We start from the raw sequence: 23,827 nt of genomic DNA on the forward strand, positions 1-23,827 counted from the left end.
TCCATAGTTTGTAGCTGAAACACAGATTGGGAGTTACAGGAAGATGTTTTAAGATTAAAGTTGTACGTGTTCTTAAGGAGATTGATTTCTGAAAAAGGGATGGTTCACGTGTTCCCCCGCCGGCTGAGAACAGCTGCTCTTTGCACCGCTGATGACTCCGCAAGGGCTTTGGGTGGGAGCAGCGACTCTATTCCTATCGCAGTGTGAGTTTTCAAGCTGCTATGTGAGATTTCTGCCAGAATCCTTTCAAGTGTGCCATCGCTCCCTTTGGCTTTATGCTTTCATTTTGATTTGGTGCGAGCGACTGTTCCTGCTCCTTGAAGCCCAGGAGAAGTTTGTCGTGGATTTGCTGTGGGCTCAGCCAGAGCGTGTCAGGACTGTGTTGCTGGCTGCGTGACAGGTCAGATGGCTAGTTTGTGTCCTGGACTTTTCTGCACCTTCATTTCATACTGGTGGGCTTCATTTCCTTCATCTGGATACTATGAATAGACTTGTAGAAGATTTTTTTTTTTAAAATAATTAGTTTTTTGACATGAGCCGTGTGATTAATCTGGACCATTACTGAACTCCTGAGGTCTCTGTGACACTGGGGGTACACGAAGAGCTTGGAATTGCACTGATTGTTCTGTGCTCTGCGTTGGAGTGATAACGGAGGGCTCTCCTTCCTGGCTCTAAGCCTCTTATACTGGGAAGAAACATAGTGTATCAGCACAATGATGAAACGGAGGAGACAGAGGCTTGGAGCCCCTTCTCTGCGGATCCAGTAAGGAGTGTTGTGAAAAACAAATTGCACTTAAATATTTCAGATTGAAACTATGAAGGAAAGCAAGCCAGAATTTTCTGTGGCCAATAGACATTGCTTTTATTTGTTAGAACTTTATTTGTCATGCTTATTTGGCTGTATACAAAATTTTATTTGGAAGCTTTAACATTTTACTTTTGTGGAGCATTTACTGTGAAGTATAGCCAAAACCCAGCAATATTTAAATGTTTTTAAGTGGGGTACATTGTAGTTAGGTTTTGTACCAAGCATTAATTAATGTAGTAAAACTGAATGCTTGTAACTCTGTCTTTCTAATTTTATCACTCTTCAGATTTAAAAAGTACTTCTAATAATCTGCCACAAAGCTGTCACAGGACTCAGATATACAGAAACCTTTGCCACCTTTATTATCTTTTCAATAGCATTCTTAATTTAAAAACTTTTATATTTGAAGCAAAAAATCTTTATTTACATTGCCACAGTATTTCTATAAATGAAATTTAAACAAGCAATTCTTTTTTTAATGCTTGTGTCCTTTATAAATGCTTTGAAATCTGCTAATGAAAACTACTATTTATGATTTACTTGTAATTCTATTTATTATTTTATTAGTTGAAATTAAGGAAATTGTATATTTAATACAGTGTGTATAAGTAGAGGAGGATAAATGAATCTATCATATAGTCAGTGAAGGAAGGAGCAGGGTAAAAGACAGACTTAACCTCTTCTGTCTGTAGGCTGTAAAGCTCATCAGCTGTTTAAGCAGAGATTGCTAGTGGGGAGGATTTCCAATGTGTAAAGGTTACTTACTGATATGTATTGGGATTCATTAGGAAATTTAAAGCAAGGAACATTGATAAACATTCTTGGCTTCAGGACTTTCAGTGTAAAATGCCTGAATACCAAACAAAACAGAAGCATGCCCCAGATTTCCCTTTTGTTCACTTTTATGCTTAAATGGAAACTCTTTTCATCCCTCAGCCAAAATCAAAGTTATAGTTGTAAAAATATGGTGGCACTAGTTTGTATTCTAATGCATAAGCACACTTTATAATACCAATATTTGAAAGTTAACTTTTACTTTATTTCTAGTGAAGGACATCTTATCATGTATAGTTCAATAAAGTAGGTGTTAGAACCTCTTATTTATGTTTATGTAGAAGTTTGTTTGCAGCTTTTTGGAAAGCAGCTACTTTGAAAAATTTTCTGTGATCTCTGTGTATACGAGTACGTGTTGGCTGCTAACCCTGCAAAAGCAGTATAGTTTATAGAACTGAGCACAAAGCTGGGAATCAATGTCCTCAGCTGTAATCCTGATGCTGCCATGGATGTGCTGTGGACGAGTCACTTAACCTCTTTATGACTCAGTTTCCCCATTGCTAAAATTAGAATAAAGCCATTTTGCAGTGCTGCTTTCAGGCTTAATTAGTTGTTGTTATAAAACACTGTCAGTGCTAAATGTTGTTTTCTAGTTAATGGTTCGTGTAATTCATGTTTTCACAGTTGTGTATTCCTGTTGTTGCCACAGCCATGGTGTGGAACCACAGCTCCCAAATCGTGAAGGTTGTGATAAAAATGGTCCATGTTTATTACTGGTGCCATTATCAACTTTGTTAATTTTTTCAATTAAATGTTTTGCATGAAGAATTGGTGTGTGTTCCAGAAAACCTGGCAATCACTACAAAAAAGAATTTGGGTAATTCCATATTGGAAGATTTTCATAGTGGAAAAATAAAGTTGACTAGATATTATATTGACTGACAAATACATTTTGGTTTGGATGATAATTAAAGGATGACTGACTTAGTTTATTGCATTTATTAAGAAGATGTAACTTGTATTTTGGAAGTATCTTTTTTTTTTTCTTTATTGAAACAGAAGATATGATATTGACCCTGATTTTTTTTTTTTTTTTCCTACTGTGGTACCTTGTCAGAATCTCCTCTCCTTTGTACTCCCACTGCCGAGGAAGTGATGTTCATCAGCACATATTCTCTTCTACGTCTGCTCCAGGTCTGCAGCACCTTAAATTCCCATTTAGTGCTGACTGTGCACTTGTTACTTCTCCTCTAGTATTTTACCTGAACTCACAAGCCCAGAGTAATCCGTCTAGTCCATGCCACAGCCATCCTTTTCAGTGGAGGTAAGGAGAGGTATCAGCTAGGAATTTCTAACAGTTTGGTGTTGGTGTAACCATTTATGAATTTACCAGCTTTATAGTTTAAGAGAATAATCTCTAACAGAAGGGAACAGCCTTGTAATTTACTTCCGGTTATTCAGGGTTCAGGTTGATTGGTACAAATTTTTCTAGTTTATGCGTAGTTTAAGGCCCTACATAGGGAAGAATATAAAATTAATTGAAGAATGGAAACCTGTCTACCTGTGTGTGCATGCAAATTCCTGGTTGTACCTTGTGCTAGCTTCTGAGTACATGTGCAACTTGTACCATGGAGCAAAGGAACCCTCGCAGGTATCGTTGACGTCAAGAAAACCAACTTAGAAGTAAAACAGCCTAGAGTGGGGTCCTTAAAAATCCGTGCCTAGCATAGCGGGTCTGTGCTAACATGCTGTGCTCTGTTCTATTTGCTGTAAATCCACATAAGTTTCTCACAGAAGCAAGCAGGCTGAAGCCTTTGTCTCCAGACACAGGGTCTGCTACGGGTAACAAGTGAAATCAAGTCTGTTGTTAGGAGGCTTAAATATGGGGTACAAGAGCTTGTAAGCTGAAAAAAGTCCAAACCAGCTCAGTTTGTGTTAAAGCATTTGAGAGCTTAGCTGATGTATTTTTCCTTCAGGAATAGCCCTTCCTCCATGTTGCGCTATTATGGAACATGTATGGCCATCAGCAGCCCCAGTGGAAACCTTCAGCTTCTTCACTGAGAAGAAACTTCACCCAGTGAGGTAGTCACTGACAAAGGCTAACACAAGCTAGACATCTTTGTGTGTGCGGTTGTGAAATTAGAGCTCGGTGGTACCTGCTTAAAACTTGAACCAGCAGAGCCATCAGCAGTTCACATGCTGCAGTGTGGATGTAGCTGGTCAAATTTCAGTTACTCATCAGGTGGTAATGCAATAGCAGCTGAATCTAGACTGTTATTTCAGAGGGAGAGTGCTGTTGCTGGCCAGCTCTGGTAGGAGTAACAAGAAAATGTGAAGTTGAGCTATTTTAGGCATCTGTCACTGACGAAGAGTAACATATATTACATCTGTTGGGTGGAAATCAGGTTGTCAGCAAAGGGAAGGAATGTTGCCTGTGTCTGTGCTTGGTGTATTGTGCGCTACCATGAAGAGAGGTAGTTGCCCAGCGTGCCCGCTGCTTTCCCTGCATGTTGGGCAGGACTTGGTGAAAATTCTTACTATGGTGCTCATTGTCGCAGCACCTGAAGTGAAGGGCAGTGACTAAAGAGCACTCTCAACATTTTAGTGTCGTTGTCAGCAATATAATTTTAAGTTATTTTTTGTTATTTAAAAGCTGGTATAGGGTAGTGTTCCTTTACAAGGGTGATTAAACGTGATTGAATGCTGTTTAGAATTAGGGCTAATTAACAGACTTATAAATAGTAATTAATTATCAAAATTAGATTACTGGTAAAGTCAATTGAGAACTGTTCTTTTTGGAGAGGAGATCTGATGATTATCGATTATTTTCAAAAGCCTTTTTGGTATTTAATGCTTTTTTTCTCTGAGAATCCTTCAATCTTCAGACTTTTGACATGGGCCAGTGAATAATTTTGTCTTTAAGAATAGTTCATGTAAAATTCTTAGTGTCAAGTCATATTTCACTGTTACTATGGTCTCTTCGTGATAATAATATTTTTCACACATGGGGACCTTCCAGCCACCTGCTCTCTGAATACTGAATAGTTGATGATTCACAGATACATAGCTCTGTGCAGGAGCTTAGGTCTGCTATAATAACTATTTATTTTTGTCCTTGTTGCTTTCACCTGTGCAGCTCTTGATCCTGTTTTATCCTGCTGTCTTTGTTGTAGTTTTGTTTACTTGGTTACAGTACCAGTGATACCCACTCCTGCTTGCTCAGAGCAAAGCTTCATCTTGGCAAGTTATTACCATCATTGATCTACTGAGCTTAACACCCTCAGGTTAGCCAGGCTGTGTTTCATTTCCGTGGCTATGCAAGTGACACTAGGTACTAGTGGAAAATGTAACTAGAAAAGTGCATGCCCTAATGTTAAAGCTTTCTCATTTTTTACCATTGTATATTGTGTTTGCAAGTGTTTACATAGGTTTCCCTTTCTTGCCTTTTTTTTTTGGTGTCATTGATATTTTTACATGGATGGCTGAACACCTGTTGGTGCATCTGACGTCAAGCGCGTTCTACTGCTAGCATGGAAGTTCATGGCTTCTGAAAAAATTAATCTAATTAACAGTGAAAATATTTTATATATAGCCTTTGAACAATTGAAAATAATGTAAAACTTTCAAAAAAGTAAAAGGAAGTGTGAAGTGGCATGATTACAATAAAAATAAACTGGCAGGTGAAATAAGACTGCTATAGTTGATGCAACTGTGGGTTGGGATTAAGGCCGTGTATCTTTAGGAAGAAAAGGGAATTATGTCCAAAATTACACTGAAGTATTGGCTGTCGTGTTTGGGATCTGGCTTGCACTCTTCTGGGAGTAGCAGGGAAGTCAAATTACTGAAGAAGAAAATGAGGCCATCTTTCACAGCTGGTTCTCTTTATGAGTTGGCAAGTCTTTGAACACCCATATTTGTCCTTTAATCAAAGTACAGATTTACAGCATTTCTTGATATCTAGCTGCTTAAAAGATGTCATGAGTTAATTGTTGTAACTTAGAAGTGATGGGCCTTGAGATTAAAGGAACATGCTATTCTCCCTGTTTCAAAAAAAATGCTACACTTTCTGTATCACCCTCAGCAAGATATAAACTAGTTTCAATACTTAGATAAATGGATTCATTTGTTTGTGGTAACAAGGGTGAATGTGTTTGGGTACTGTACTTCTGGCCTCTTTGGGTGCTGCAGGTGAAGTGAAGTCTCAGTGGAAATTTGCTTTATCCTAACAAATCAATGGAAGAATTGGATTCAGCTGGATTATTCAAGGGATATTTTCTCATGCTATTTTGATTTCATGAATTTATGCCAGTTGTGGAACATGTTCTTATAGGGGTATATGGTAGAGATTATTTTTATAGGAATATTTTCCCTTGGAGGTTCTAGCCTTAATAAATTCTATTGATAATACCTATTAACTTTTTATAGCTTTACAGAGTAGTTTCATGGATTTTTTTCTAGCCTGTACAAAATCTGGTCACCATTTCTGAATGCGATGGTGGTGACATCCTTGCTCTCTTATTTAAGTAAAACAAAATGGGAAACCTAATGTTGCTCCAAAACACTCAGTGTTTGAGCACAGTACATAATTACTTGATCAGTGTGTAATTGCAATGTTAAGAGTTTTATCTAATCAGGATTTAATGGCCATCTGTGATATAATTTAAGAATATATTAATTTATTTACATAAAAACCCTATTCTAGGAAACAAACATTTAATCAATAACTGTAGTAAGTAACAAGAATGTATTCTACATAGACATTCAACAAATGTACTGGGAGGGTTGCCTGCCTTTATATAAAGACTTTTTCGTATAAGCTGTTGCCCTGGTTGAGGGGAGACCTATATTTAGAGCTATGGCTTGTTTGGGTGCGTGAGTGTGATTCGGTGTGCAGTGTCCTCAGCGAGTGTGCTCTGTTGCAGTGCCCAGATGGGCTTCTGCGCGTCGCAGGGTGCCGGTCAGCTCCCCTTCACCAAGGGGTGGTGATGGAGACACCCGCCTTGTTTGAAAGGGGTCTCCAGTTAGACTGTGGTTCTTTTTCTGATGAGGGTCTTGTAACTCCAGTCCTTCTACTTCTACTTCCCTGCCCTAGTATAAGGATGTATTCTTGGCACACGTGTCCCCAGATCACCTGTGTTTTGGGTTTTGATGACTACATATATTTTACAACAGTAGGGCAGCACCTGTAAACAGGAGAAGTTCCATATTTTAGGGAAGATAAAAAACATTTCAGAATTTAGACTTCTTGGGGTTCTGTATATTTTTATTTTGAAATACACACGGCTTCTCAAGGGTCTCTGATAGCTTCCTATCTCCACTTAAATTTTTTAGTTTAAAGTCACTTGATACGGGTTTTAAGAGTTTAGTTTAGTTAAGAGTTTGCTATTTGACAAATGTCAAGGGATTAATGAAGAGGACTATATTCAGCTTGAATGACATTTGGAAATTGTTCTGTTTCTTTCAGCAAGTGATATCTTCCTGGCTTAGTGCTTGATTTTGTACAGGTTCTGCTTTAAGTGTCCTAAATAATTGGTCAGAGTTGACTGCAAGGCAGTTTAATGTCACTTTTGGAAACAATGTAGATAAGCAATTCAGCAATAATGAGTAACAGAACAACTTTGTGAATATATCATTATGCATAATGCAGAATGGTGAATTTTGAGTAGGTAAGCTTTTGGCAACTGAATTGTAATCTGTACCTCACATTGAATGAACGAATGAATGAGTTTCCCAGAATTCATTTCTTTTTTAATGGAAATTTTTCTCTTTATTCCTTTTCTTTTGTACCCATTATTACACTTGGGAATAGTTTTTCCCATCTAGGAGATGGGGGACTACAGGGGAGGGACATGTTGGTGATGCCTAAAGCTTGACAGGCTGAGATAACTTTTTGTCGTTCTTGCGCTCATTGGAAACTGTCCATTTGCTTGACACATGGCTGGTAATATTCAGGCATGATGGCCTGAATGGTTTAATTTTTTAATGGGAAGACATTATTTAAATGTCCCTGCATGCTGCCTTGAGGTGCAGTAGCAGAAGAGTTAAATCTTGGCGCTTGGAGCATGAGGTGTGAATTCTTGTCTTGTTCCAGGCTCACTGTTTGGCTGCCCTCCGTGGAACCACTTGTCAAGCATAACTGTGTGGTTTGACCTGGGAAATCAGAGGCTCACAGAGGGGTGTATATACTTGTGGCTTCAGAAGTTGGAGGGCTTTAATGTTTGCCCTCGTCTATAAACCAAGTGGTTCATAACTGGGTTTTCTGTATAATTTTGTTTGAAGGCTGAGATCTGCTGGTACACCGGCATACGAGCTGACTCGTTTATGAACCTTGCACTGTTCAAAGAGTTTGGGATGGTTGGGACAAGATCGTAACTTCTAGTGAGGAACGAAAAGCTCAGCAGATTCTTAAGAGACTGGAAAATATTGATGTTTTTCTGTCCTTATCCTCAAGTAACGGTGATTTCCTCAAATGATAATAGTGGGCTCCGTTCTGTACAAAATTCTTCTTTTCACATAGTTTCTCCCTCAGAGAACTTTTGATCTTCAATACAGATACAGAAACAACCTGTGTGCTGAAAGATTTCTGGCAAAGGGAGTCATTCTGAGAAAGATAGATATACTGTTAAGCAGATGGTCATGTGTTTATTATTGTTGATAGGCAGTTCCCTGTACCTTCCAAAAAGTTTTCAATTGTACTGTGAGGCAACCAGGTGCTATTTTCAGTTTTGACTTCGAAAATCAGTGAGTGTGCAAACAGGCCCGTTATCCTGTACTGAAGCACTAACAGTAGAGATGTACTAATAGTGAGTACCTGGTGTCAATTTAACAGGCTTGAGCTGGGGAGAGGCAGAGACTCTATGATACAGCTGCTTGCATTAGCACAGGACTATTCCTTCCCATGAGCAGGAGATTCCTTTCATATCTGTTTTCTTAAAAAATTATTGCTTGAAGCCATGAGTTACAATTTTTCACTGAGATAGATAAACCATTTAGTGGATCAATATTAACCTGAAAGTGTAAGGGAAGTTTAGAATATAAAGAAGGAAAGAAGATTTCAGGGTAACATTGCGACAGTTTAAAAAATTGTGTCCCCTTTCAGCTGTGCCTAGCGATCCTGAGCCATGTTGAACTTTGTCTCAAATGCAAGCTCTTATTTGAATATTCAAAACTGTACTGTGCCAGAAGGCCTTCAGCAGAGTTTGTCTTCTATAACGTATGCGTTCCTGCTGTCTTTTCTACAGGCTGCATCTATACTCCCCTTTTCTTTAGTATCTTTCTATTCCTGTTTTTGTTCATTCATCTCAAATATGCGTGTTCTGGTCCTCCAGGTTTTCTCCTCCCCTCACGTATGTCTTAAAATTTTGCTAGTTTGGCTAGTGGTTATTGTTCTGTCATTCAATCCCTTCTGTGGTACTTGAGAGCATAATCTTCTAACCTAGTTTACATTACACTGTCATAATGAATTATTAATGTTCTAAAATAAAATCTTCAAACAGTAATCTTTGCTGTGGTGAAAGAGCTCTGTGTGCTTTTGTTTTCCTTCCTGTCCTCCCTGTCCTTTCCTTTCTTTAGACCTTCAGGTCTTTAGAGCAGGAATGTTATTGATCCAGCTGTCTGGGAAAGACTTGTTGTGCAATGAGTGTAGCATTTGTCACATCTCTGGGCTGAGATAGGCATTTATTTATATAAACACGAAAAAAAAAGTTGCAGAACTAATACTTTTGAGTCTATTAGAAGACCTGCTGCACAAGTAGAAGTGATAATGCATGTTTGGGTTACAGCTTGCCTGAGAAGGTGAATATTATTTTTTGTGCTCTCTATTATATTGTTCCTATTTTTGTGTTCCTGTGATTCTGAGATTTATTTGTCAATAGATGAGAAATTTAAAATAGCAACAGATCAGGTCGAGGTATAATTCTCAGCAAATTTTTAGGAGAAAAAAGTTCAACCAAAAGAAATCTGATAAAAATCTTTGTCATCTTTCCTCCATGCTTGTTTTTAATCCGTTTGTCCATTCTGCTTCCAAGAAAGTGGAAGATTCTTAAGAATAAAATCATTAAATGCCCAACTTTCCAAGTGAGTCAACACACAAAATATTGACCAAAAGTGTTCCTTTAAGTCAGGAGTGTCTGCATTGCCCTCACAGAGAACTTGCAATTAATTTGTGCAAAATTGAGTTGATTACAGCTGCATTCATCTAGGACATAGAGGAACAGCCCATGGGGACGTGTTCCAGCCTGTAGCCCGTGGCTTAGTGTGCACAGCCTCCTCTAATACCAAGATGGATCATAAAATTGTGACCTGTCGCTTCTGCAACTTTCCTCTTCTTATTAAAAATAAGGGTAGCTGCAGACTACACCGTAGAAGGCCACAGTCTACTTTTTACATACTGTTGTTGTAAGTGGTTGGTGTTATGAAAAGTACACTATTTAATAACTTTGCAAGTCAGATTTTCTTTGCAGAAAGTATGTTCTTTGGACAAGCAGGTGGTGTTCATTTGCATGCATGATCTATGCTGTCTCTGCTTATCTGTTTAGTATTTTGTGTGTTGTACCAAATAATTTGAAGAGCGGGGAATATTGTTTGCTTTTATTATTAGTTGCATTTGTATAGGCAGGGCAGAAGCCTAAATTTGGTTTTATTAGAAAATACAGAAAAACTGGCATAAATTTTGCTTAAATTTTGATTTTTTTCTTCCTTCTGATCTACAAGATATGTATAATGCTGGCTTTGCTAATTAGAATTTGGAAGAGAAGCAAGTAGAGTGAGTATAAGATGAATATTCCCACTTATCTACACTTTCTTTTTTCTTTCTATCTGAGGTGGTTTAAAAGCTCATTGCTGAGGTGGGCTATGTAAGTCATATTTATTTAAAAAATGAGCAATTCTGGTACATATTTTTGTTGCTTGCTGTATTAGCTTAGATTGTGCCATTTTTAATGTGTTACAGTAGAGTGTAATAAGATTTAGCATTGCTAACTTTTAAATATTGTTTCTAGTATTTGAAAATGAATTTTTTTCTGGAGACTGCAGAAATCATTGAGAGTTCCATATCTGTCTATTCTGTACTTTATTTCAATGCAGAGAATTCAATTTGGGCAAATTTATCTTAAATTATTAAATCCGATTCTGTGTTCCAGACCTCTAACTTGTATGTCCCTATTGATATATAGGGGGACATACAGGGTAGAAGTCTTATATGTAAAATAAATATCTTTGTTAGAAGAGCTTCTAAATATTATGTATATTTTAGGGAATGTTGCTTTTGTAATGTGTCACCTTTGTGGATTTCCCAGAATTACTGTAAAACAGTTTATAGAGATGTATCAATGTATAGTCATATAAAAATCGGTGTTCCAGGCTTGTTCTCATGTTCATTTTGGCGTGTACATTAGATATTTCTCTGAGGCTCACAACCTTCAGTAGTTCGTTGGCCTGCTGGTTGATGATATGTTATCATGGCTTTCCCAGACTTTAAGATTAAAAGCTAAGCTTTTGCTGTGAAGATTCATATTATTCCAAAGGAATAACTAAAATAGGGACCAATTTCTGTTAAAAAATCATGGCCAAATTAGGATGTAGATGTAGTTCTGCCTTTAAAATTGGATGAATTTTTTTTTTTTTTTTTGGTATACCAGCACTCATGATGTTTCCCAAGCATGGTTTTGATTTCTTATGTCTCTTCTGTACCATGGCTTATTTTGTAAAGTCTATTCTTATCCCATGCTCTAACTTCATTAAGAATTTATGCTTGAAAATGTAAAATTCATCCTCTTAGTCTGTTCATTACATTAGCATTCCCCTTGCTCCCAGAATAACTCTTCTTAGCCAACATCCTACAAAATAAGCTTTTTGTCTCAGAAAAGCCATGGTAAATGCAAGGGCTTTCCAATACCCTCAGCATTTCAGCTGAGCCTAAATGTGTTAACCAAGAAATGGGGAAACAAGCTGCGGAGTGGAAGGTCCTGCACTGGAGATTCAGGTCAGGGCAAACAGCCTGAATTACACCTAGACACAAATCAGATGCCAGAGCTGGTGTTAGATGCTGTTGGGTAGAGGAAAGCACGCCCTGCTAGCTTGTTACCAAGTCTAGCCCCGAGCCTGCAGGCACCGTGTTGATCCTTGGCACGGTGTCTGCCCAGGTTGCTGCCATGAGATGGGTCTTGGAAGCTTAAGGTCTTGAATAGACGAGGGGAGAACTTTTTGCTGTTCTGAGCTATTAGTTATGATCTGAGTAACAAAAAGCCCTCTAATTCACCCGTTCCCTCTCTTTGCTGTTTGCTTTGTTCATTTTACCTTAAGGACTTGTGTGTTGCCTTGGTTTAGTTTTTACCCATCCACTTGGTAGTTCTTCATCAGTCCTCAGTCCTGGCAAAGACACAAAGTGTGCCAGCCACCTTTGCTTGCTGTTTTTTCTCTTAATTTGTCCTTTAAGCTCTGCATTGTAGTTTCCCTGTAAAAAGGAGGGTAATAACACTTGCTTTTTCAAATCTGCTTTGCTGCAGCAGTCTTGTTGGAACGGGTTATGGACATTGTCTACCAAGGACTGTGTGTTACAGTTCTTTGGGACATATACAAAAGCCCTGTTACAGGAGAATTTAGCAATAGCCTGGTCTTGTTACTCAGTGCAGGGAGCCAGAGGTGGGAGAATTCTGCAGAGAACTGAAGCTGATGCAAGTGCTGTACTTCTTCGTGGAGAGGCTGACGCAGGTTGGAGTGGCAAGAGAAGAGATTAAGATATCTGTTTGCAGATGCTGTTGCACAGTGAATTCATTGACACTGCATTACAGGTTAGAAAGAAAGTTTTAAGTGCATTGTGATAAATAATACATGATAAAGATGAAGAAATGCTACGATGGCATCAGTAGGCTCAATCTATGTTTTCCTTTGGATAAATTTTGGCTGGTGAAGAGGGGGGAAAATCTTTGGATGAAGATGTTGAGGTTATTGCAGCTGCCTGTGATGCTGTGTTTCTCGCAAGTGTTACTGAGTGCCTTCAAGAACATTTTGGATAAAATGTTAGAAGATTTCTGTATAAACATGAAGTGAATTTTCAGAACTGATGTTCAGTATTGTTATTTCTCAAGTAACATTTCTCATTTTTTTTATGGCCTTTGAATCACAGATTGAGGTTACATTTGATTAAATCAGACTACTGACATTTGAATCACACGTGAAGAAGACAGAGCTAGGGAAAGAATGCAAGTTCTAGTAACTTATTTAAAGAGGATAATTGACCTTTCCATGGCATCTGAAACCAATCATCAATTTTGTGAGCTTGAAATAATGCTAAGCTTATGTTATATTGAAGTTGCCCAACATCTTACTAGTGTTATTTGGAAGGAATAGTGTTGTATGGAATATTAGCATACTAATAAGTGATATTTTTGTAAACAGAAATACAAAGAATCTTTCTTATTAAATATTCATAGGATTTTGCTCACAATTAACTTTGTGTTTTAGCGGTGTTTGCTTCTTATCACTATTTGTAGTGTTTTAATTTAGAAAATACTAATTGTGATGATACAGCTGTAGTTAACATCCTCTACATCTGAGTACAATTTTCTAAGAGTTGTTTTAGGACTATGAAATCAGAGCAGTTGCTTATGCTTAAGCTGTGCAGTGATACTGTTGTGAATTAGATGGCATTTCAGGCTATCCACTATGATGGCAACCCCTGTTAATTCAGTAACTGTGCCAGATTAAAGTTATATGAGAAGCTGGCAGCTTTTATTCAGGTACGTGCGTGTGCAGTGCCTGATGGCTAATTCTGCCTCAGTTCAGTAGATGTTTTTGATGCTTCGAATCATTAACTAGTGCAGTCAGTAGGATGTTCCCTGCATGGGAAATGCACACCAGAGGGAAGTTTGGTTGTCACCCCCAGAAAACTTGGCCATGAGTTCTTAGTTTAATCTTGGATAAATGTGTCTTTGGGAGCCCTTTTATACAGAGGTATAATTGAATTGAAGCAATTGAAATCTGCTTGAACCACTGTAGTAGAAGAGTACGGCTCTTTAGTTCTGTGTTGGCTTGGTGATTTCTGGAGCTAGGGCAATTTCTGCCAAAAAAGGAAGAAATCTAAGATTGTGTAATCCGGCAAATAAGGATAGAAAAATGAACCTTAAAGATATATTCACCTTAATGTTTTCCATCAGACTGTTACTTACATGTCTTGAGATTGCAGTCTGCTCAAAGACAGTCTGTTCTTCATTTGCGTAGGTCACTCTTCAAATAATAATGATGCCCCAAATAGCTCAACACACATCTTCCATGTTGGTTTTTTTTTTTAAAGGAACCCTCCTTTTTTAGCAGCATATAGGAAGAACGTTTTTTCTTTCTTTGTATTGAAAGACCAAAGTTTTCTGCTGGAGCTTTTACGCGTTACACAAAACTATATTGTTAGTGGTATAGAGCAGATATCTCTCCAGTTTATCTGCATTAACTTATGCTTACTTATAGTAGAATAATTTTCTGTGCTTCTTGGGTATGCCATTTAAAGTCTAAGATAAAATCGATATTATCTTTATAGAGAAGGCATGTATTTTTTGTTTTGTGACTCCTCCAAACAACTTAGCTTTGCTAGTAAAACAGTTTTAATTTCTGGATATTTCTAATGAATAATTTGTGGTTTTAAGGCTATTAAAAAAAGTTACATGGCATTCAAAAAAGTTAAGTCTGAAAGTATCAGGTATTTATGTGAGACAATGCAATGTAACTACTTCATTAATTTGAAAACTACTAGGCTACTACAAGCTTCATCCTGGTTGAAATATTTAAAAAACATGCTCAAGAATATTTTGCGGGAACTTTTCTTGATATATAGTTAACTTAAAATGTAGTCAGTCACAGAGTTTTGACCTTTGGGATATTCTTTTTCAAAATTACCTCAATGATTTCCTTGGTACCACTTCAAACTTTACAAGGAGTTCAGCTTACTTTTAAAATGACAGATTTTATTAAAAAGAAGGTGGTCTTATACCAGGTGAATTTATTTAATGATAAATGCAGCTGCTGTGAATAAAATCCAGAAAGTAATGGGTTTTGTGTGGACTGTTTGCAAAACTGCATTCTCATTTAACATCAGGCTTAATTAATGTCCTACTTTGGTAACGGTAAAGATGAGAAATAGGGGAATTCCTTGACATTGGCTATTTGTAACTGTCCAGTGGATGCGGTTAGGAGGGCCCTGGAAACCACACATTTGGTCAGCAGAGAAATACTCCATTGTCACAGGAGCTGCCGAAAAGTTCTGCAGGTGGTCTTTTCTGAGGACAAGCTGGACATGAAGGGGAGAATGTGCATTAGGGAGACTGATGGAGACTGGATGTCCTGAAAGGCGAGTGGAAGGAAAGAGCTTTCTTCAGGCTTGGCATAGGTCAGGATTGGGAATTCACAGAGACATAGTAATGTTCTTATGAGTTAAATAAAACAGAAAACTCATCTCGTAACCTATTTGTGTGAGTGTGCTATTTTTCTGACATGCTTTCTGATATGCAGAAGGCTATATTTTTGAACTAGTGAGAAGTTTCTAGTCCTAATTTTGCAAAATGTTTTGCTTATCATGGAGAGAGAGTACTGTAGTTCCTTAGAAGGGCTTCATTTGTCATTGTAGATGTGAGAAAATCCTTATGCTTCATACTTTTGTTACAACTAAAAGCTAATTGTGCAGATGTTGACGTTGTTGTATTTTAAGACATGACATATTTTTAAAAGGTATTTGACAGTTCCATTATGTTCTTCTGTTTTTCTAGCAAAAACATTGCATCTCTAAGTATGGTGTCTTCACATTTTTTTGTTATTCTGAACTCTAGCTAACGTTTGGGGACAGTCCCAAAATAAGCGCTTTGCAGATGCTGATTTGCAAGATTAGATTTTGCTGTTGGCCTGTGGAACACGCATTTTGAAAAGCAGGAATATGAAGTGTTAAAGAAATTTCTGCTGTTCCTGAACCAGTGTTCTATAATTCCCAGAGTGCCTTTTGCAGTTCTTGGGTAAGTGCTCTGCAGAACCACGTTAAACAGCAAGATGGGTGGATGGGTGGGTTTCAGATGATAGCAAACGCCCCGTTCCCCCTGGCCTCCTTGGGGTGCCCTGTATTCCCCACAAGCAGCAGAAGAGGGACAGGGTTTCACTGGGTTAACGGTGCGTGGAGCAGTCAGTCACTGATGCCCATGGCAAGTGTTCTCCTAAAATGGCTTCTCCTTTTCGTGTCCTTTGTGTAAGAGATGTGAAAGTGCTGGTGCTGAGTACAGTGATGTCATGAGTGATATCTTTTCCAGTCACTTTCAAAAAAACCACAACAAATACAAATGTAGGGGTTTTAGCTGGTTGTGATTTTATTTGGTAACTATAAGCAAACCGGAATTTATTTTTGTTGTTATGGGTTTATTTTGTTAAGTTAACTGAGCACTTTTTTGCCCCCGTTATTGCTTGGGAATTTCAATTCGTGTTTTAGCTGACAGAGTAAATCTAAGTATTTTTATGTGTTTTCAATACCAGCATTTATTGGAATTGAAAGGTCACATAATATCCTGAACATAATGCTAAGATGCTGTTCTTCAGTTTCTACACTTGATTGGTGTATGTTATTATGTGCTATTATGAATGTGTTTATTCGTTCTCATCAGTAATAGATAGTGGCAGAGTTTTGTCTGGTGGTACTCTAAATTAACTTTGTGAAATCAAACCACAATGTGATTTAGATTAATTTGATACGAATGTTTAAAAGCACTAGAAGAGATGATTGTGTTGAACAGAGATTCAGTTCCTGCAGCATGCAAAATCACATTTCCCTGTGTTGAAGCTCAGATGGAAGTCATGCTTTGCTGAATCAGATACTGTGATTCCTGATAAATGTATGTATTAAAAATGTGCCATTATTTAATGGTGAGTTTTGAAGACCATCTAATTCTTTCATGTGATTCTGTGGAAAGCTAAAGGGAGCCTACTGGGATTTCTTTCTCCCAGACATTTATGTGTAATTTTTAAGGGCTGTATTGTGCATGGAAGGCAGTGCCAGCTGTTGATTGTCATCTTTCTCATGACTGTGATAAAAAGCCACTCAAGAAGGCTGAAATATGAGAATGTCATTAACTTTCCTATTGGCAGAAGTGCTTAAAAAAGCCACAATAGAAAGAAAATAGATTGCATATTGAAATTAAAAAAAAAAAAAAAAAAAAAAAAGGGCAGCTACAACAAGGTTCTGTTTAGACCCTGGAAAAAGCAAAAACATGGCAAGGAGCTTTACAGGCACAAAGGGGGGAAAAGTGAAATTGTGGCTGATGGGCAGGGGGTGTGTGGGAAACCTCTGCTGTGCATCACACATGAGCCCCGCTTGTGTTTCGTTGTCAGAATTCAGCCAGTTGAGTTGTTTTGTGGGCACCAGGTGCTATGTAGGAGTCGTGTTTACTGTGACTGACGTGTATGTGCGGTTGACTTTAGGGGGAGAAAGGATTTCTGTTTTTAAACTGATCTTAGGTGTCATTGTAAGCTTATTTTTTAAAAAATTTAAAATCCACTTGGGTTACTTAAGATGAAAGGTGGGATTTGTTTAAAGATGGAAGGTTAATTTAAAAAATAAGCAAAATGCCCCTCACATGCCTCATGTAGTTAGGAAGCAGAAGGGCCACCATTTCAAAATAAAAACACAAAATAGGCAGTAAGTGTTACTCTCTGTGCAGGCACAGCTTAAAAACAGTGTGTTGTTCAGGATTGCAAACAGAGCCTGGTTACGATTTTGCTTGAAAATCTTTTGATTGTATAGGATGAACACAGAAAGATGTATATAAAGCATGTATGCTATGTTTACAACAAACTCCAGTTTTTAAGTGTATATATGAGGAAGGGAATAAACATCTCATTTTGCACTGCCTCCTAAGGTGGAAGGAGGGAGGCAGGGATGGAGTCGGGAGAAAACGGAGGCAGTGGAAACAGCAGCAATATGTACGCTTGCCTGCCTGTCTCACATTAATGGAACAGCTTGCAAGGTCTACAGGGAATTTGCATTGGCTCTGTCACTGGTATTATTTAGTTCCTTATTTATTGCTAGTGGCTTGATTGTGCTGTATTTTCCCAGCAATGAAAGCTTTTAAAGATCATGTCTGACTCCTTTTGGACAGTGCTGTCCAATTTCTCTCTGCCTGCTACCAGCATGTTGAGACGATCCAAAAGGTAATCTAAGGATTTTGCGAGTAATTCTTATGATGTTTTTCTAAGCTACTTGTTTTAATAGTGTTTAGGCTTGGTTTCTTTTTTTTTTTAACAGATTAATTCATATTCCTAGTGCATTAGGTATGATTTCTTTATTTCTTAATGATTTGTAATTGTATTCATTGTAAAAATCATACTGTGCCGATCCACTGATTATTCTTTTAAAAGGTATTTATTTAAATGCATTGTTCCTTACTTCTCATAGTATGTGAATGTGATAAGGTTGTTTCTACAAAATGATGGATGGATGCTTTGCTGAGAACAAGCTGCTTTAGTATTCAAAGTAGCAAAAACACTATTATGATATAGGCAGCACTAGGCAAGGCTTGCAAATATTTTGACTTACAGCACATAGTTTTCTTAGAGATACGCATAACCTTAAATTTTAAGTCATTTTTAATACCTTTAGCTTTTTTCTTTCTGGGAGATGTAAATATGTTAACGTAGTAGTTAATAGGATCAGTGTTTGTAGTCACACTGCTCTCTGGATTTTGATAAAATCACATTGAAGTGTGTGAACTAATGAACAGTATCAGATCTGATGTAGTACAGCGGTGTCCTTTCAAGACTGGGAGACATCAACATAATTATTGCTCATCAGGTGCTCGGTGGAGCTTAACGTATGTAGCCTGAAAACTTACTGGAGGAGTAGACTTGATGAGTATGGTAGATACTCACCAAATATATTGGTGAGTAAATCCCAACTAAAGCAGTATATTCAGGTTTATGAGTAAATGGTTGCAGCTACTATCAGAATTTCTCATCAGCTGATTTCTTGATACAGTTAAAAATCTATGTAAACTCAGAATATAAGCTTTGATTTGATTTTTAGGGAAATTTTGTTCATCAGCTATCAGAAATGAAATTCATCTTTTTTGAGAGGATTGTAACTTCTAAATAGAAATATATTGGGGGGGGCAGTCTATTTCCTGCTATCATTCCACTTTTGTGGTTTAAATTTTATCAAAGTTAGTGATTTTTAGAAATTTTACTGGCAATGAAGAAAGATTTCTTAAATAAATTTATATCTTAGTTGCAAAGAATTGCATTAGAGATGTTATTATTTCAAATACAAGTTTTCATAGAATCATTAAGATTGGAAAAGACCTTTAAGATCATCAAGTCCAACTTGTTATCTTTAGCCTGTTTTTAAAGGAAAAGAGCTCCTTGAGATTCAGGTTGTGTGTTGATCTCTTTGCTCCCAGGAGTAACTTTCAAAGTCATTGAGAGGGTACAGTAGTGGTTTGATGGAAGAACAGAAGTGGTAGAGATAAAGCTCAGTATTTCCTTATGGGTTTCTTGAACTTGGTTGGGGAGGCAAATTATTGTCCTGTGCCTCTGTTTACAAAGGATAAGGTAGGTTTCAGGTGCTTCTTGGCCGCCAGCTGGTCAGCATGGAACCAGCGTGGTGTAATGAGACTTGTGAGAGCAAGGTGAGATGGGCGGAGCCAGGAGGAGCAGAGTTGGGTTAGTGCAGGTGAGAGAGAGGGGGCTTTGGTGAAGGAGGACACTGTTCTGTAAGAAAATAACCTGTGTTAGACCTGCAGCTTATGTAGCAACTTGTTTATTGCTCCTGCTTGCAGAACTTCATTTTTCTAAAGCTTACTCCATTCTAGACTGTGTTCTGCATGCATAAAGGTGTAGTATTTTGTGAAAATTCAAAAATTATGGACTTTCATGTAAAGTGGACACCTGCATGTTTCTCATAACAAAAATAAAGTATCTTTATTTTTGAATATGTTGTTAGTGTGCCATCTTGAATTTAAAATTAGATATCAAGGACAGAAACAATTTGAGAGATACTAACAAGGTTTTGGGTGCAATATTTGGCGAGAAAACTCCTACTCAAAAGTTACAATTCCATTTATTTCTTAGTATTTGAAGTACAAAAAGGAAGAAATTGATCTGCAAATCTGCTGCACATCTTAATGGAAAAGAGATGACTTTTTATTGATTTAATCACATAAGTAAGTATTAGATATTTCAAAAAGATCAAACAGCTCTATGTGGATTCATAACAGGGGAGCTGCATGAAATCATGTGGTGGAAATCCTATTTCTCACAGCATGGAAACCACAGCCTTCAGTCAGCCTTAGAAATGAGATATTTGAGCATGTATGACAGTTTGCTGGGAATATCACCTTCTGCCATGCCCTGCGGGCGGCCTGCCAGCTCTTTGCCTACCGTCTTAGGGGAGATGGGTGGGCAGGTTGGGCTGGTCTTAAATGTATTGGGATAAATCAGCTAGTTCATACAACACACTGTTATGTTGTGAGTCCTGCCTGGGCATTAGTCCTGAAAACATGTGTACACGTACGTAGTAAGTTTGCTCCCAAGACTATCTGGGCTGTGAGAGCAGTCACTGTACATGTGGTGCATTGCAGTGCTGGGACCTGGGCATTTCTATGTGTTAATGTTCTCAGGATCATGGCATCTGGGCACTTGGAATGAAGTACTGTATTATTAAATGAATAAATATTTTTCCATTTTAATTGTCCCCCTTTCAAAGCATAATGTTCACTTCTTAGTAAACTTTTTACTTTTCAAAATTATGATTGCAATTTAAATTTTGTCTGTAGCATTGCACTCTTGGTCATTTTTAGCAGCAGAGAGTTTTTTGCTCTGTCAAATATTTGATACAATTTTCCTCTGACCTGTTTGTAAAACTTATCTACAGTCCTACTGCATTTGTGATAGCTTGTGTGCTCTTAATTCTGGGCTTCTTCACCTTCAGTATCTCTTAGTTTTTAATTTGTTTTTGCATCACAAGAGTGGGTTACTAGTGGTATTTGGACTCTATAGCACATATCTCTATAATGATGGCTTCTGATATGTACTAAAAATCCTAAAGGGCTTCACTCCCATATGGCTTTTCCTGCATTAGGAGGCAAATGGCAAGGACTCCTTTTTCTCCTTGATACATTATGTTGAAATGAGCTCTCTTGTGCAGCTGGTGGGATTCTTGCTGCAGCTAATGGTACTTTAAAAGTGAACCATCTGCTCCTCTGGTCAAAGTGGCTGGATTGTTTCTTCTTGAGCATATTCCCGGAAGGATAAAGTCAAGCGCAAACTGCAAAAACATAAGTTTGTCATGGGAGGGGTCACATAAACATAAATCAGATTTACCTGTCAAACTGGTTCTGTATAGATATTTATGACTGTAAACTATAGAAGAAAAATGAGAATCCTTTGGTTCAAAGGTCACATGGGGTTGGTATTCCAGTATCAGCTGTACTGAGGCATTACCTATCGAAATGGGATTATGGAAAGATAAAACATCATTCTGACGTATTTAAATTAAATGTCTCTGTTTTTAAATCCTTTTGTTTGTGCTTTGGGCATATCTTGAATATACTCTTCCAATTTGATATTATTAACAGCAGTGTAGATTTGTGCAAGTGGGTGTTTGTTTGGTCTTGAAAAACTTACTTAGAATGGTGATTTCTAATGTTTCCTCATTTTTTCAGCAGTTTAATCCTGTCTGGGTGGAACAAGCTGTGTTTATGGATTTGAATAATTTCACTTTTGTTTAGTGACTTTCTTTTTGCAAAGTTAAGACAGGGGAGATCTGTGTATTGAAGTGACTTGAAAGATAACGCTGGGGCATGACAAAGGTGGATTTCTGGTAGGAAGGACATGCTGGTTTTGTGTCTGCAATTGTCATTGATGCTCTAATTCTCTTTCCTCACTTTTCCTTTCAGTGAAAGGGCATCAGTGATGCAGTAATTTGGTAATTTGTTACAAATCACAGGAATTAACTACCCTTAAAGTGTAAAACAAACTTGTAAGTTGCAAGACACCTCTAATGTCAGTGATTCTATGGAAATCATTGTATTTTACTAGAAGCAGTTCCTTGGTAACTAAGAAAAATGCTCTTCATTATTGAAATACTCACAAACCATAAGAGAAACCACCATTCACTGGGATATAAATGAGTGAGCGGGAAATAATCAGGTGGCCAAGAGCACATAAATGGTGCTTTCTGATGCATTAGGGTATTCATGCTAACTTCTAAGCTACCATAACAGGACTGTGTTAGGCAGCAAGTCCATACATATTCCTTCAAATGTATTCAGTGTCTTTTTTATGCTGATTCATCGAGATTGACATTAAAAGCTGTGTGTGTCAGAAGGATGCCACCTCCTCCATATATACATTGTCACTCTGAAGAAAAACAATTCATTTGACGCTAGCAGAATACTTACTTTTTTGTGGTAACATAAAGCTAATCTTAAAAATGTGAGCCTATGCTATAATTAACTTTAAAGTGACAGCTGTCATGCCGCACATTTCCTTGCTCAAATGAATAAAGTAAGAAATGTTTCCCTTATGTTGGGAAGGATGTGAAAGACCTGGAAATGTGATGCTTTTGATAATATTTAGCTCCAATTTTTTTTACCTAGCTCAGTGTATTAAATGGCCTCCTGACACTCCTAATAGGAGAGGAAATTTCCTTCAAATTACTTTTGTCAGTATTTCAATATGGCCTTAGGACAAAAAGATGGGGGGATGGGGCTGGGAGAGAAAAAAATCTACCTTATCTTCTGAAAAGCTCTTGAAAAGCTCTTTATGAGAATAGTCTTTTGGATTGCATGAAAATGTAGTGGACATTTTGCTCACTAACAGATGAGTTTTGGGGAGCTTGTAGTACAATCGCCATTATGGGATATTTGCGCTACTTAAATACAATGAAAGAGACTGGTGTGCCATGAATGGAAGGAAGGTCCTCCTAATATCCAAAATGAGTGTCGTGATTCAGAGAATACACCTGGATTGTTTGTAACTTCTAGTTTATTTGGGATTCTTTCTGTGTAAATCAAATTTTAAATTAATTTTCAATACTGTTGGTGTTTCCCTCCTAGGCTAAAACCCAAAGTGTCCTACAGGGTTAACACTGAAGTTTTAAGCCTTGAAGGCTCTTTGTTCAGAAGGAAACTCTCTTGTATCAACACTTGGCTATAGCCCAGGACAAACCAGTTTTTCAAGTCAGAACTTTTGTGGAGAGGAAACCAAGCAACACATAAATTGTAGACGATTTCATGAATTATTTGGATCCTTCTCATGAAGGAGGTGGCTGAATATAAAATAATTTCACACTGATGTTTTAAGCAAGAAAAAAAAATCGGGGAAAGAGACTGGTTTCGGAAGAGGTAGGAGGAGAAGGGAGATTCTGAACTTCACAGAGGACACAGAGATCAGTGCTACTATAGAAAACGAGACAGTAGAAGTATGTACTGGCATGTGTTTGGCCAGGAAATGTGCAGTTCTTGTGTTTAATTGAAGTAGACAGATTTGGGTTTTAGAATCCTTACAAAGTCTGTACATCTGCTTATTTCAACTGTTGTTTTGTCTCTGACAAGTGAATTTTAAATCCAGAGCACCCAACAGCTTAAAGCTCTGGGATGTACTTATAGATGTAGGAACCTTTCTGAGGTTCTGAGGAACCTTTACCCATGCCATACTATTACTTTTTGCGGGTCCTTGTTCTTCTTTGAAGAGGTGCTGGGTTGTGGTAAGGAGCAAACTAAGAGAGATATTCTCTGGAATTCCTGTTATTTTAATGGCAGTGGAATGCTGATTTTTAACAAGGAACTGTACACCTTAGGGCAAAGTGTTTTTTATAAAAAGCAGACCTTATTTAAGGAACTGAGAGAAACAGCGTATGACATGTTGTCTTCTGTCACCATACACCTACCTGGAGGCAAATAACTTCATTTTCAACCAGCTGCTGAACACTTAATATTGACCACCACCTCAATTACCATACTGAGAAAGTATAAGTTTTTTCAAAGCGTTAAGGAGAACACCTTTGAAGTTATTTGATCCTGCATTTATAGCTAATTATCAGATATTCCCTGAATAGTTTTTCCCAGTCCATAGCCCTATTTTTTTTCTATTATTTTGAGGACTGCAGAGTAATACCTAAGCACTCTTTAGAGTAGATTTGTAGATAAAATAATAAGCAGTGCAGTAGTGAAAGCTCATAATTTATTCCAAGCTTCTTAAAAGTTTAGTTTTAAAGACTGTTCTGGTATG

At 37.6% G+C, this 23,827-nt stretch overlaps 1 protein-coding gene across 1 annotated transcript in view; it reads left to right on the forward strand.

Moving 5' to 3' along the window:
* Window positions 1–23,827, forward strand: part of MAST2 (microtubule associated serine/threonine kinase 2) — a gene marked incomplete at its 5' end in the record, with an annotated part of 192,007 nt that overhangs the window by 88,747 nt on the left and 79,433 nt on the right. The window contains 2 exons of the mRNA XM_082003300.1: window positions 1,856–1,888; window positions 2,700–2,906. Coding sequence (XP_081859426.1) covers window positions 1,856–1,888; window positions 2,700–2,906 — 240 coding nt within the window. The remainder of the gene's footprint in view (window positions 1–1,855; window positions 1,889–2,699; window positions 2,907–23,827) is intronic.

The sequence above is a fragment of the Phaethon aethereus genome, assembly GCF_964289735.1.
Source record: "Phaethon aethereus genome assembly, chromosome: 8".
NCBI classification, from domain to species: Eukaryota; Metazoa; Chordata; class Aves; order Phaethontiformes; family Phaethontidae; genus Phaethon; species Phaethon aethereus.